The sequence below is a fragment of the Carassius gibelio genome, chromosome B25 (genome assembly GCF_023724105.1).
Source record: "Carassius gibelio isolate Cgi1373 ecotype wild population from Czech Republic chromosome B25, carGib1.2-hapl.c, whole genome shotgun sequence".
Taxonomy (NCBI): Eukaryota; Metazoa; Chordata; class Actinopteri; order Cypriniformes; family Cyprinidae; genus Carassius; species Carassius gibelio.
The window spans coordinates 16,143,065-16,159,443 of record NC_068420.1 but is presented as its reverse complement, the minus strand read 5'-3'; the positions used below and the strand labels follow the sequence as shown (position 1 = coordinate 16,159,443).

At 34.7% G+C, this 16,379-nt stretch overlaps 1 protein-coding gene across 2 annotated transcripts in view; it reads right to left on the bottom strand.

Annotated features, from left to right (window-relative positions):
- Positions 1-16,379, bottom strand: part of LOC128014561 (transmembrane protein 266) — a 60,212-nt gene that overhangs the window by 41,461 nt on the left and 2,372 nt on the right. For both annotated transcript variants that reach the window (XM_052598220.1, XM_052598221.1), the window contains exon 2: positions 14,413-14,525. In XM_052598220.1, coding sequence (XP_052454180.1) covers positions 14,413-14,426 — 14 coding nt within the window. In that variant the 5' untranslated portion in view covers positions 14,427-14,525. The remainder of the gene's footprint in view (positions 1-14,412; positions 14,526-16,379) is intronic.

Below are 16,379 nucleotides of genomic sequence, written 5' to 3'. Positions count from 1 at the left end.
CTGAACAAACCAATTTACTAAACTGATTCACTGATTCATGTAGGGCCCTGCATAAAAGTCCATGCGAGACACTGCACATAATGTACTATTTACTTGTTCATAACTAGAAGTGTTTTAATGCTGTCTACAATACATTAAAAAAATAGGTAGCATTTTGTTGTTTTTGTTTGTTTTTAATTATAATTACAATTATTTTATCCAGTGCTGGGGGAAATGCATTACAAGTAATGCGAGTTACATAATCAGATTACTTTTCAAGTAACTAGTAAGGTAACGTATTACTTTTCAATTTTCAATGAAATATCTGAGTTACTATTTTTAAATAAGTGACGCAAGCTACTTTGTTTTCCCATTTATTTGCTCACATCATTCCTGTACCCCTTTTGAGAGAAATTGGGAGTAAGTGCAGAGGCAGAGGCACTATCTTTAGCCTGAGGCTTATTAATTTCAATTAGTAATGCAAATGCAATTACCGGTAGTTAATTTCACCGACATTGATTTCATCGTTTTCATCAAATATGTCACAATATAGAGCAAAATGAGTTGCATATCATGTCGACTTCAAACAGCAAACAATAGCAGGGCACATATCAGAAGTGTGCAGCACAAAAACAGAGAATAAGTTGATAAATAAGAGCCTTGGAATTAGCATACGGAAAAACGCCATGTCCGAAGGAGAAAAGACGAAGAGTACAAACACAATACACAAGAGGAACTGTATATTTGGTACAAAGAAGATGGGAAAAAATCATGCCACGGTTAAGAATGCAAGAGAGGTCAGGGATGAGGAGCGTGTTTTATTTCAACAATACATGATGCATGAGACACAAACACAATGAACAGCTAGCAACAGGAGAGTGAACTGAATCACAGAAGCCACAGAGACCCAGAATCCCATTATTGAGATGTACTCCCACCGTTCACCGACTGAAGCGTCCGTGAGACCGATGGGAAGCAGACAGAGGAATCTCAAAAAGGGCACGGCCGCAGACGTGGAATACGGAAAAGGAAACCTCAGTGGCTACATAAGAAATGCATGAAAGCAGATTAAGTTGAGGCCGGCGTCCCACGTGTCTAGATTGATTCCTAAACCCCGAATATTCATCACGGTCACACCATCCCGGTCCCACAATAATGAGGCATCGGGAGAATTTCAAAGCACAATATAGTGGCAAAACAACAAAGTCCCACAGTTGGATGTCATGGTCAGTTCTGTCCGGGTTTGTCTTTGATTTATTGGATTCAGTGCGCTGATTCGACTCACGTTTGCAGTCTGGGATTGCTGTTCTCAATCTAAGCGCGAACACGGCAATGAAGATATACTTCTGCAATGCTTACTCTTAGCTGTTTGCTCTTGATTTCGTGGCGACTTACTGAAGCAGTTCACACAAACAAGAGTAAACGATTACAAAATGTTAATTTTTGGTAGAACTACTTCTTTAATGCAGTGTACAACATTGGAATCATGAAGACCATCTGTGCAGTAAAGACAAGTAGTCATACTTCCAAAATAAGCGGCAATGTGATAATTTTTAATCATAAAGTACGCTCTTAACTGAAATCAATACTCGCGACCCTGAAATACGTCTTAATCAAGGGCAGAAGAAAGGACAGAACGGACGCAGAGAGGGGCAGGATCCTGGGTTTTGGCTTCTGTCCCAGGCGTGCCGGATGAGGGGAGATAAATTATGCCAGTACAAAGAAAAAAGCAGAGGGAAACAAAAAAGGAAGCTTGGAATAGTACAGAGATGGAGAAGAAAAACGAATTATTACCACTGCGAATACATGGTCAGTAGAGAGACTACTTTGTACTGTATACAGTATGTGTGGATTGAGATTGTGAGAAAGTGATTTTATGATAAGAAGTGTCTCTGTTGGATACTGGCCCATGGCAATCTTTAAAATGTTATTGGCTGTGGACCAAACATACTGTAATTTCTTCAGAAAAGCCTCTTCTGGAATATTCTTCTCTCCTTTTCATCTGTGTGCATTGTGTTTTGAGTAAACAATGCATTAAACATAAATTAATGATGAATAATTGGGTGAATCTTAAGAAATCTGTCTAGGACGTTATATTTCTAACCCAGAATGAATTTTTTCTTTTTTTATATTTTTTAAAACATGTAAGAATATTATTGGGGGGCCATAAAATGTTTGCATTGTGACAGTTAATTTTCAAGACATATTACTATACTATAATATTAAATGCAAGTAAAAATAAAAACCAATATTTAGATTTATTTGAATTTTTGCAATTATTTATTTATTTGTATAATTTTTTAGCAAAATTTTGTATTTACAAAATAGTATTAGTATTTTGTATTAGGCAGCAATTATTAGTAGTTTAGAAGTATTTTATTTATTCCTTTAATTTTATATATATATATATATATATATATATATATATATATATATATATATATATACATATATATATATATGAGTGTGTGTGTGTGTGTGTGTATTACTATAATTCAGTAATGGAAATGACCATTGCAGGGTTATTATTGTTAACTGTTAATTCTATTTTTTATTTATATATATATATATATTTTTAAAGAAAACATAAATACTGGAAGAAACAATTAGAATTTTTACCATGCTTAAAAATGTAATTTAAAATAAACATTAAAAAAAATTACAATTAAACAATACAAAAATACAATAGAAAAACAAAAGCTTAACATTCATAAATACTAACACACCATAATACACTGACAAAATAGACATATGATTCATTTAGAAATTGCAAGCATATTTCACAATAATTACTTTATTTTAAAACACTCCAATAATTTTTGTTTTAATTACAACTTACAAAATATTTTTTACAGTGTATATATCTATAATACTATAAAATAACACTGCACCACTGCGAATGAATGAATGAATGAATGATTTAAATCAAAATGAAAGCATCTGAACAGATTATGGTAATGAGAGGAAACAAGGTTAATTGCCTCAAATTTAATGTCACAATGCAAAAAAACAAACAAACGTAACTTTCTTTATATTTTATTTATTATTTCAACTGAAGTTTGCAATAAATGACAGCAGTGTACTGTACATCATCAATCATAGTTTTACAGACACCGAAATGCTCCACGACAGCAGCGCTTCGGTCGCACTTCTCCCCAAAATCTCTTTTCCCACCATTCATGCCGGCTGGCTGGTAAAGGACAGCCTCAGCATGTGGCGTCCCATCCTCCCTGATGCTATCCGCACATTTGGCACTGCTTCCCAGCGATTGCTAACAGGACTCTAATCAGTCCTGACACGCACAAACTGTTCAGGGCATCAAAATCACATTTTCAAATAACCATATGCAATGGTGTAACTCTGTCAGGTACTGATGAAGGGCCGTCGCTGGGGTCAGTAGGGCTGTACCAGTGGACCCTGTTTGAAATAGTTTAATTTATATGTTCATTCTATTTATTTATTTGGGCTATTTACACAATGTTTAAGTTTTTTCAAGTTTGTAGCTGTCCAGGCACAGAACCCAAATAATTAAATGTAAAATAGCACTGCATAGTCTTCACTGTAAAAATAAAATATACAGTTCAGCGAGCGGCAGAGAGGAGCAGCACTTTCAGTTAAAACAGATATTGTGTTGTTTCTCTAATTTTACATGCAAGTATGGCCGAAATCACAGTAAAAAAAGAGTAAAAATATTTTTACATTTTTAAGGAACAGTTTTTCATTATAATATAAAGGAATAAATGACTTTTTTTTTTATTATAATTTCCTTTATAACTGTTTTTACTGTATTTTTTATTTATCTGCATTAGATAATCACATTCCAAAAATAAAGTACTTATAATTAGATTAGAAGATGTATAAAAATGCTCATGATCAGATTACAAACATGATTACATAACATTCACAGTAAATTATTAAAAATGTACTAAATTCTAAAACGAATATTTTTTTTCTAATTTAATTATTTTTACATTTCTCCTCATATTGGTATGCAGGTAAACAAAAAAAAAATTACATTTTAGTATGTTTTAGTTTTTTTTTATGTATTTGTTATTATTATTTATTATTTTTTTATCTAAATTAAGTATCATCTTTTCATCAATACAAGAAACCTGACGTAATGTAATGTTAATTTACCTCATGTTGTTTAAAACAAAGTTATTTTTTTCTACTTCTACTATTTTTATATCAGTTTGGTGCAAAATAAACCAATTCAAAACTATGTGATAAATGATTTAGAACAAAAGTGTAAAGGAAATCAAAAGGAGTCTAACATAGATTATTCAAAATGTGTAATCTAGAATATGGTTAAAACTTAATTTTAAAGTCTAATTCTCACTTATATTTATGACTTTTTGCCTAAATAAATGCCTACTTTGATGCTTATTAATGCTTAAAGTAGTTGTCAAGTTTGGGTATGGGTAGGATTATTAAAATATGTTCATGCAGAATAAGGCAATAACATGCTTTGTAAGTACTAATATATGCTAGCAATATGCATGCTAATTAAAGGGGTCATATGATGTGATTTCAAGTTTTTCTTTCTCTGTGGAGTGTTTCAAGCTCTTGGTGCATGAAGAAGATCTGTAAAGTTGCAAAGACTAAAGTCTCAAATCCAAAGAGATATTCTTAATCTAAGTTAAGACTCTGCCACGCCCCCTTGAAACACCTCATTCAAACACGCCCCCACATGTCTACATCACTATGTGGAAATATTTGCCGCACAAAGGTGTGGTTTCAGTAACACAGTTAGTGTTGAAGCAGTCATGTCAGCGAAATGCTGTGTGTATCTAGGAGAAAGCAAATGCTCTTTATTTGTCCTTCCGAGAAAGTAGATGCATTTAGGAATCTTTGAGATTACTTACAACAGAACAGCAACGCATTTTATGGACGACTGTTTCGTGAACATAGGAGAGAAGGTCATTCTGACTTTTCTACGACAATCTGGCACTTCTGAATCAGCTACTGGAAGTAAGTTTTATTTCTGACAAGTGCGGGTGGTGTCGGCCAATCACACTGCACTGGGTCAGTTGACCAATCAGAGCAGACTGCGCTTGTCAGAAGGAGGGACTTTGTAGAAAACAATGCGTTTGAGAGGGATGGGGCATAGAGGACCTACAATAATGTACAGTATTTGAAAAATTATGTGTTTTTTGAACATTAAAGCATGTCAACATATTTTGTTACACCAAATACACAAAATAATGATCTTTAAAAAAGCATCATATGACCCCTTTAATTCTGAGAATTGGACTTTAATATAAAGTGTTGCACACATAAATACACATTTTTAATTTAGAAGGGGTTGTGCTATATCCTCTATGATTATTTTTATTTCCACTGACTGAACGACTTAAACTAGCTGGCGTCTCACTTTGCCCCCAGTGAGTTTACAGCGCACAGTCATAAATCAGCTGGAGAGAATCAATAGAAATAAATAAGAAAGTAGCCCACAGGGATGAACATTAACCCCCACCGACCAGTTTTATGGGTTGCTGCGTTTTCCAGCTTTATAGCTTTGATACATCGTAAATAAAGGCTGGTTACCAAAAATATGTATTTACAAAAAATACCTCAGTTGTTTCTGTCAAATGAAAGAGGGGGCTATATATTTTTTCATATTATATCATTTTTAGTATTTACATTTAATAATTCATTATAATAAAAATACATATAAATTACAAAGAAATCATTTGCACAATTGAATCCATAGCCTTTCTTTCTTTTATTGGTCTTCCAAATAAATTGTGTGGGGTATTCCAGAAACCCTTTAGGAATTAAAATAATAAAAATATTTTGTCAATGTTAGGAAACTTCTAAAAGGAGAATGTTTCTGTTCTGAACGCATGCAACATATTGTTGATGTTTTAGGTGGAACTGCTGGTCTCCAGACCACACTTCACAGAGATGCTGTAATCTTCTGTAGTATCTAAATAGCTTGCACCTCACGCTGCGCTCAGCCATAGAAATGCACAGACGGCAAAGTGAAAACACCTTCCCTTGAAAAGTGTGGAGCTCGACGGAACATGAACCTCAGTGAATCTGCGAGAGGAGACTATGCAGGGAGGCAGAAAAATCCACTGTCAATCCCGGGTTTGGTTAATTAAAGGAAAACTCCACCAGAAATGTTCACCTTTTGTCAGCATTTACTCAACCTTTGTGTTGTTCCAAAGCTGAACAAAATAAGATATTTTGAAGAATAGCTAAATGTTTCTGATCCCCATTGACTTCCATATTATATTTTTCCCATACTATGGTCAATGACTTTCAGTAACTGTTTGGTTACCAACATTATTCAGAATATCTTCTTTTGCTCTCAACAGAAGAAACTCATACAGGTTTGGAATAACTTGAGCATGAGTAAACCATGAACATGTTCAATTATGGGCGAACTATTCCTTTAACACACTATTCCTTTAAAAAATAATGGTTCTCTTAGAAGCAGTTCAGCTCAGTAAAAGTTACTGTAAGCATAAAAGCTATGATGTTGATTCTTATTACTATTTTCAATTTGTAATAACTTTATATTTTAAATAACCAACTATAAAAATTACCAACAACTCAAATATCAACTATATTTACAGTTCACCGACGTTTATGCCCCCAAAAACCATGAACAACACTAAGCCAGACTATGTTTTGTACATTTTTGGACGCGGAGACCAATATTATTAAAATGATTAACCGTTAATCTAAATAATTAATTGTTATAATTAATATATTATATATTTCAATATTAATTGAACTGAATTGAATTGAATTTTACCATGCTGGGTCACGACAAGTCCAATGTGCAAACAAAAGGTATAAAAATATAAGAAATTTATGCAGAGGTGTTATTTTGTACTTGTAAATTGAAATGAAGTAAAAACACTGTGGATATCTCCCGCACATCCATCTAAAAGTTTCTCTTTTATATCACGTTCCTTTAGTACAGTTTTGAGTTATGAGATTCAGTGGCCTTCTAAGACGATAAAATGCTGTTTCAGCATGGGATGCACTACAGTCATCGTAACATCCCTTGATGGGCTACCATACACACTAAACACACTGCAAATCACAGAGGAGATAGCATCTCTATGCCTCTGAACTCGCGGTTTGCAGAGGACAATAACAATACGCTTGAAAACTGATTGCATTACGACTGTGGCCTGCAAACTTTTGGTGATACAGGTGAGAAGTTATATACTACAAAGTCTACACATAGGCCTTGAAACAAGGTAGTAAAACTGCATATAGGGTACAAAAGGGGTGTCAGGTGATACCCGGGTAACATCTGTTAGACCTTCAGAGCCAGATGCTGCAACCAGCATTCATCCTTGGCCTTGGTGTAATAATGTCTGCCACAGTCTTATCGCGGAGACTTGTGTGACATTGAACGGTATTTCGAGGTTAAATAACAATGCAGCTTTGTGTATTATGAACTAGATGATGGTGAAAAAAAGTGTGTCAGCATATTGTGGGCCCAAAAAAGATTCACTTGGACCAAACCCAAGATACAAAGCAAGTTATTTTGAAGAATATTTTTGATCAGAACAGATGTCTGGTGTTGTAAGTCAGAGTGTTTGCATGACCCCTTTTTCTGCAGAGCCATTAAAGGCTATACATCAAAGCTATGAGAAATGAAAGCATATGGTGCAGTGCACAAACACGGCACATTTGGTGTCCCATTACTTGTTTTTAAAGCATTAGTGGCACTAATCCCATGTATTTTAGTTGTGTTATTATGAACCATTAGATGGGTTGGATTAACTATCATGTAATGTAAAACTGATACAGAATGAAAAGTAGCTTGTTTTAAACACCAACTGGTGATTTTTTTTGTAAATTGACCTTCTCAACTGTATCCATCAAACAATGTCATTGTAATTTTTACACACTTGTGTTTGACTGATATTCAATTCGCTGCAGTAAAATGTATATTTTAATACTTTAAATCAACTAATTTTTTCTTAAAAAACATTCAGAATTTGAAATATATGTAAAACTGTCCCGCAGTTTGTGTGTAATTGTTTGCTGTGGAAAAAAAAAAATTAACTCTAAAAATATATTCTCAATTAAAAGCAAATTTTTATTTACAAATAAATAGGTAAATATATAGAATATATGTAAAGAAATGTCCTGTGTACAACCCTGTTGATTTGCCCCAATTACAAAAATGAAACATGATCTAGTAGTAACATGAATCTAAATGGCTTCTCACACAAAGACAAATAATTGAATTCTATTTTTTTTTTTTTTACATTTTGACACAACTTGTTTATCAATTTGCACTGGCTTCCAATAGCTGCTCGCATAAAATTCAAGGCATTGATGTTTGCCTACAAAACTACCACTGGCTCTGCACCCATTTACCTAAATTCGTTACTTCAGACGTATGTGCCCTCTAGAAGCTTGTGTTCTGCAAGTGAATGTCGCTTGATTGTGTTATATATCATTTATATATTATAATCATTGCTCTTTTTGTTATTTTTGATTGATTCCACTGTCCTCATTTGTAAGTCGCCTTGGATAAAAGCGTCTGCTAAATGAATAAATGTAAATGTAATATAAATGTAACTTATGTTCAACCCTGTTACCAAAACATCCAAGAAGTAGCACAATTTAAATGGTTTCTCACACACAGACAAATAATTTAATTCAGTTATTTTCATTTTGATACAACTCGTGCTAACCCTGTTACTAAAATTTTTTCCACGACAAAAAAATCAACCAAACTAGTTTTTCTTTAATTTATCGGTATTCTATTATCATTGGTATCTAAATCAGCATTTTGAGCCTTTTCAAGTCTTTCTAGTAACAGCTTAAGGATATATTTTTGACCCTGTTACACATTTATGTGTGGGTTCTATATTTATTTATTTAATTCAATGATTGATTGGTTAATTATATTTTCTAGAAAAAAAATTAAGTGAAATAAAATCAGTATATATATATATATATATATATATATATATATATATATATATATATATATATATATACAGTATTGTTCAAAATAATAGCAGTACAATGTGACTAACCAGAATAATCAAGGTTTTTCGTATTTTTTTTTTATTGCTACGTGGCAAACAAGTTGCCAGTAGGTTCAGTAGATTCTCAGAAAACAAATGAGACCCAGCATTCATGATATGCACGCTCTTAAGGCTGTGCAATTGGGCAATTAGTTGAATTAGTTGAAAGGGGTGTGTTCAAAAAAATAGCAGTGTGGCATTCAATCACTGAGGTCATCAATTTTGTGAAGAAACAGGTGTGAATCAGGTGACCCCTATTTAAGGATGAAGCCAACACTTGTTGAACATGCATTTGAAAGCTGAGGAAAATGGGTCGTTCAAGACATTGTTCAGAAGAACAGCGTACTTTGATTAAAAAGTTGATTAGAGAGGGGAAAACCTATAAAGAGGTACAAAAAATGATAGGCTGTTCAGCTAAAATGATCTCCAATGCCTTAAAATGGAGAGCAAAACCAGAGAGACGTGGAAGAAAACGGAAGACAACCATCAAAATGGATAGAAGAATAACCAGAATGGCAAAGGCTCAGCCAATGATCACCTCCAGGATGATCAAAGACAGTCTGGAGTTACCTGTAAGTACTGTGACAGTTAGAAGACGTCTGTGTGAAGCTAATCTATTTTCAAGAATCCCCCGCAAAGTCCCTCTGTTAAAAAAAAGGCATGTGCAGAAGAGGTTACAATTTGCCAAAGAACACATCAACTGGCCTAAAGAGAAATGGAGGAACATTTTGTGGACTGATGAGAGTAAAATTGTTCTTTTTGGGTCCAAGGGCCACAGGCAGTTTGTGAGACGACCCCCAAACTCTGAATTCAAGCCACAGTACACAGTGAAGACAGTGAAGCATGGAGGTGCAAGCATCATGATATGGGCATGTTTCTCCTACTATGGTGTTGGGCCTATTTATCGCATACCAGGGATCATGGATCAGTTTGCATATGTTAAAATACTTGAAGAGGTCATGTTGCCCTATGCTGAAGAGGACATGCCCTTGAAATGGTTATTTCAACAAGACAATGACCCAAAACACACTAGTAAACGGGCAAAGTCTTGGTTCCAAACCAACAAAATTAATGTTATGGAGTGGCCAGCCCAATCTCCAGACCTTAATCCAATTGAGAACTTGTGGGGTGATATCAAAAATGCTGTTTCTGAAGCAAAACCAAGAAATGTGAATGAATTGTGGAATGTTGTTAAAGAATCATGGAGTGGAATAACAGCTGAGAGGTGCCACAAGTTGGTTGACTCCATGCCACACAGATGTCAAGCAGTTTTAAAAAACTGTGGTCATACAACTAAATATTAGTTTAGTGATTCACAGGATTGCTAAATCCCAGAAAAAAAAAAATGTTTGTACAAAATAGTTTTGAGTTTGTACAGTCAAAGGTAGACACTGCTATTTTTTTGAACACACCCCTTTCAACGAATTGCCCAATTGCACAGCCTTAAGAGCGTGCATATCATGAATGCTGGGTCTTGTTTGTTTTCTGACAATCTACTGAACCTACTGGTAACTTGTTTGCCACGTAGCAATAAAAAATATACTAAAAACCTTGATTATTCTGGTTAGTCACATTGTACTGCTATTATTTTGAACAATACTGTATATATATATATATATGCCCCAAATTATGGTAACAGGTTTAAAAAAAAGGACAAAACTCATTTAATTATTATATTCTCATTTAATCCGTAACCAGTTTATAAAAAGTGGCATATTAGTGCATCTGTAGATCATAAGTTATATGAATATGACAAAAAGCAGATTGTGTAATTATAACATGATGAAATCATAAACAGTGACTGTTAGTAAATCTGGATGGTACTATAGTCTTCTAAGAGAACAAGCAGAGAGGACGCTGTTGTAAATGTTGAATATCACAATGAGAAAATGATCAGCTTTTTCACAAAACTACAAGACAGACCTCATTAGACAGAACTAAATGTTAGCTGACCTGTTTCAAGCATAAAGGCATCCTCAGGGTGTGTCAGAGTGCATGTAAGCATGCGTGTGTGGAAACATGAGCACATTAATATGCATGCATGTGTGCACAATCACTTCCGTACACGCACACACACATACACACACACATACACACACACACACACCTTGTGTGGTGAATAGAAGGACACATATAAACAATAACAACATGACCAGATGATGTTCAGTACACGGTCAGAAATTACTGAAGAAAATCTGTGTCACGACTGTAGAATGACATCAGTTAGCCTACTTCACTGCAGCTACATGATATGACACATTTACAGGTTGAATATGGATATACTACTTTTATAATATTCTCTACTGATGACGATTCAAAAATCAAGTGATAATGAAGTAGCAACCTTAATATATCCGACTAAATAAATTAATTACCTGTTATTTTTTTACATGCATCAGTTCATTCATTCATTTTCTTAACCCAGCTTTATCTTAGAAAATATGTAAAAACAGTGAAGGAAAAGACTTGCAGAATCGTCATGCAGATTCTAAAAAAGTGAAATAACCATCCTTAGATCCTGGCGCTGTTGACTTTCCTTGCTTTAAGCATTTCTATTTCTATTTCTCACAAAGCAAGATCAGCATAAAGCACATGTAAATAATATCCACATGGCGGTTTTGGTTAGATTTAGTATAAGGAGTTTTGTGGTATACTTGCAATCTATCGTGTGGTGTGTAATTGAGTCAAATGTATCATGTGAATCTCTGCTGCTTACTCCCGTGTCTCAGACTCGCTCTGAAGGCACAGTATACAAGTGCAGCTCTGATGAACAAAGACGGCAGCTGAAGTAATCCACTCTGAATTCACTACCAACCTCCCAAACCTCCCTCTCCTCCTCTCTCTGGACACCGACACCACTGCCATCAGAATACAGGAGCTTCCTGTGAGGGCCACACACCGAGCTCTTCTTCAGAATGCAACATACAAACTGACAGCGGTGCTAGTTTTGGTTGTACTTCAGAGCTGCTTCTTGATTAATATTCTTTCACCATATTTAATTTGACACGAACAGATACAAGGCAGTGAGGAACAGAAGTACAGACCATTCAATCAACGTTATCTCATTGGTATTCAAAGGTACTTGTATGTATAGTGTGTTTCAAGCACACATACATTTTGAATAATTTGCACAGACGTGTCAACATCGTGAACATTAAAGGATTTGGAATCATGTGTACAGCGGGCTTATGTTTTAAATGCTGTGATGCAATACTATTGTACATTTATCAACATTAACCTTTGCAAACATTTCTGTAAAGTTAGACATAAACGGGTTTACGTTTTAAGCACTGTTGACACAATGCTTTTGAACATTAATGTATTTTTAAACATTGGAATTTGTGCATATGTAAATGGTTTTATGCTTTACATGTTGTTAAAAGGTTTGGTAACAATATCATGAACAAGATAATACACAATAAAGATCAAAAGATTTGTAAATTATTTTTGTAAAGTTGTGCATAAAAGGGTTTTTGTTTGAAGCTCTGTTGACACAATGCTATTGCATGCTTATCAACAACATTCACATCAAAGGATTTGTAAACATTTGTATGTTTGAAAAGCTGTACATAAAAGGGTTTACATCTTAGACATTGATATGATACTAATGTATGATTATCAATAAGATCAAATAATTTGTGAACATTTTGTAAAGTTGAACATACATGAAAGTGTTTACAGTTTAGGCACTGTTGATAATGCTATCATGCAGTTATCAACATCATGAACATTAAAGGATTTATAAACATTTGAACGTAGCTAAAGTTATATTTTCTATGCAGTATCATGTGTATCAAAAGTTTCATAAACATCTACATGTCTCTGTTGTAAGTACAAGTTTACAATTTAGACACAGACAGCAGGCTACTATTATAGTTTCAGTGCCAATTAGAATAAACAAAAATGTATGTATGCTTTTTACATACAAATACCTACGAATATGAATGACATTTGAACGTCCACAATGAACTTAACATTTCAGAGACTTAGTGATCAACACCAGCCACCTGAAAATGCAATATACAGAATGGATATATACTTAACATACTTATTTTTGTTTGCGTCAAATTAAATTGGGTCAGGTGGCCTGATTCTGAGCTACAGAGAATCTAATGCAAAAGTTGCATCATGAAGACTTCACCTAAGAAGGCCAAGTCAGCATCTGTGCTGCTGATCCTTGAACAGTTTTGGGCTGGAAAGATGTGGAAAGGGCAAATAGGATCTCGCATTCTCCACATGAGTCTGAGGACACGCTGAGCGCCTGACTGCAGAACAGTGTGTGGCTATAAATGACGATCTCACACTCCTCCGGCTGCAGAGCAAACACAAGGATCTCGGCTGCTGAAGATGATGAATCAATTAAGAACATTCATATGCTGGACAGACCAAAGATGTCTTAATGTCTCTCTGTAGGTGAAGTGATTTTTATTTTTATTGTTAAATATGTGAATCTTGGGGGCAGGGCTATCAGTTTATCTGCCCAATGGCAGATACAGTAGGAGTCTGTTCGGGAAACCAATTTGAAAGTATTTTTCCTGTCCTGTTTAATAATGTTAGTGGCTTGAATATTGCCCAGCAATCAATGTACCTTTACTTCCATGATAAATATTGCAGTTACAGTATTCTCACTACCATTAAAATATTTGTGGTCTTTGTGGTTTTCTATAATTATCAAAGAATCCTGAATTCCACAAAAATATTAAGTGGCACAACTGTAATTCATATTTTTAGTCATGTTTCTCGTGCAACATATCAGAACGATTTCTGAAGGATCATGTGACACTGAAGACTGGAGTAATTCAGCTTTGCATCAGAGAAATAAATTCCACTTTAAAATAAATTACAATAGAAAACAATTCATGTTTTTACTGTCTTTCTAATCAAATAAATGCCTTGGGAAGCATAAGAGAACTCTTAAGAGAAAATCTTAATGACCACAAACTTCTGAACAGCAGTGTATCTATTTTTGATTAGTATATTTAATATTATGATACATATTAAATTGCCATATTATGATGATTTGCGGTTATGATATGATATATACAGCAGTAACCACAATATATAGTCATACCAATTTATTAATACTGAATTTGTGACCTATTTTTAGTAGAACCAGACTTATTGACAAATCATTGTATAACTCATGTTCGAATAACACAATCTAAAAATGAGAGAAACCAATAACATCTCCGACAAATGTAACACAAACAAATCTTCACTCCAAAAAGTATTCAAATGAAATAAAGTGGACAGTAATGTCTAAACAATACATTGCTTAACGAATAGTTAGTGTCGAATAAACACATACACAAACACAATCTAACACACTCTCCTGTGCACGATACACACGGCAGTGTACTCACGCTCCAGTATAAAGTATAACAGTATAAAGCAGGCGGGATGTAGTTTGCACACTCACTGTGGCTGGCTCATGGTGTGGTGCGGAGCAAACGCTGAACGGACGTCCTCTTTCGACTCTCAAATGTGAGCTCTAGTTTGTGCTAGACGGAGGCGACTTCACTCATACCAGACCTGAGAAGAAAACCAGATAAAAATACTCTTTTTAAACAAATTTATAAAATGTATTATATAAAGTACTACACTGAACAAAATTATAAATGCAACACTTTTGTTTTTGTTTTTGCCCCCATTTTTCATGAGATGAACTCAAAGATATTTTTTCTATGTACACAAAAGGCCTATTTCTCTCAAATATTGTTCACAAATCTGTCTAAATCTGTGTTAGCGAGCACTTCTCCTTTGCCGAGATAATCCATCCACCTCACAGGTGTGGCATATCAAGATGCTGATTAGACAGCACGATTATTGCACAGGTGTGTCTTAGGCTGGCCACAATAAAAAGCCACTCTAAAATATGTAGTTTTACTGTATTGGGGAGTCTGAAAACCAGTCAGTGTCTGGTTTGACCACAGTTTGCCTCACACAGAGTAACACTTTGGCCAGCCTAAGACACACCTGTGCAATAATCGTGCTGTCTAATCAGCATCTGGATATGCCACACCTGTGAGGTGGATGGATTATCTCGGCAAAGGAGAAGTGCTCACTAACTCAGATTTAGACAGAGTTGGGAACAATATGAGAGAAATAGGCCTTCTGTGTACAAGAAAGTCTTAGATCTTTGAGTCCAGCTCATGAAAAATTGGGGGCAAAAACAAAAGTGTTGTTTATAATTTTGTTCAGTGTATAAATATTTATTATGTAACAATTGAAATTCCCCACCATGTGTTTAAGAACGCATGAACATCTAGTTCAGTCAAAGTTATCCTTGTGGAGCGATGAAATTATCACTTATGCAATAAAATCAATGAAGGGAGATATTGGTTCTGTTATGAAATCAAATACTCGCTTAACTTCACAGTTTTACCAATGACCTGTGACTTAAATCAAGCGAAGAAACTGTTAAAGCTACGATTCAACAAATCTACTATACATACTCCATTTAACAGAATATTTGATATCCGAACATATTGTATTGGTATAAACCTGGAGAGGAAAGAAACCTCCATTTAGAGGGTGTAAAGGAGTAGTTTATGCCTACATGAAATTCATCATTATAGAAAAAGATTTTTTCTTCTCTGAGAATTTTTTTTAAAATATATTTTGAAGTATCTTTTCAACAGCCCATACAGTGACAAACACTGTCAGGCTCCAAAAATAACAAAAACCTATTAAAAAGTAACCAGGAGCAATTGTGCGCTATAATCTATGTATTTTTTAAATCATATATGTACAAAAGATAATATTTAAGTTGGTAATCTCACCCCTTCTGTGAGGTATGAAAGTCACAATGAAACCGAAGTAGCAACAGATATTTTCTTCTGTATTGCGAACTACATTCGCGTTTAACAGATTATCAAGACAAAGGTTGCTGGATGGATGGAGGTAAGATCTGAATGCAAGCTTGCAGTCGATTGTTAGACAGGTTAAAAAAAGGGGTCCCTCTAATAGGACAAGACATATTCTTGTGGTAAAGGCTGGCCCTTTGAATTCCCAGAATTCATAGAGTCCTACTTATGATATGCATGTGTGAGCTGAGTGCATAGTGCTTCATTCACATTTAATAACAACCTCAACTCAAGAATAAAAAAAAAGGTTATTATTGCACAAACGGCTTGATTTTCAGCTGGGTAAGCATTACACAAAGCTCAGACTGCCTACGATTGCCCTTTTTTGTGTCAAGGTGCGATGAAGCTGTCAACCTCGGTATGGTCGGACATCAATAGATAGATTGGTCCGTAGCGCTCGTTTACCACCAGCTTCAATCACTGAAGCACTGTGATGAAAACTTCATTCACTGAGACCGCCTGACAAACGCTGGTGTCTCAAACTATAGCGGTTTTACAAGTGGTATTACCTCAGGCTGAG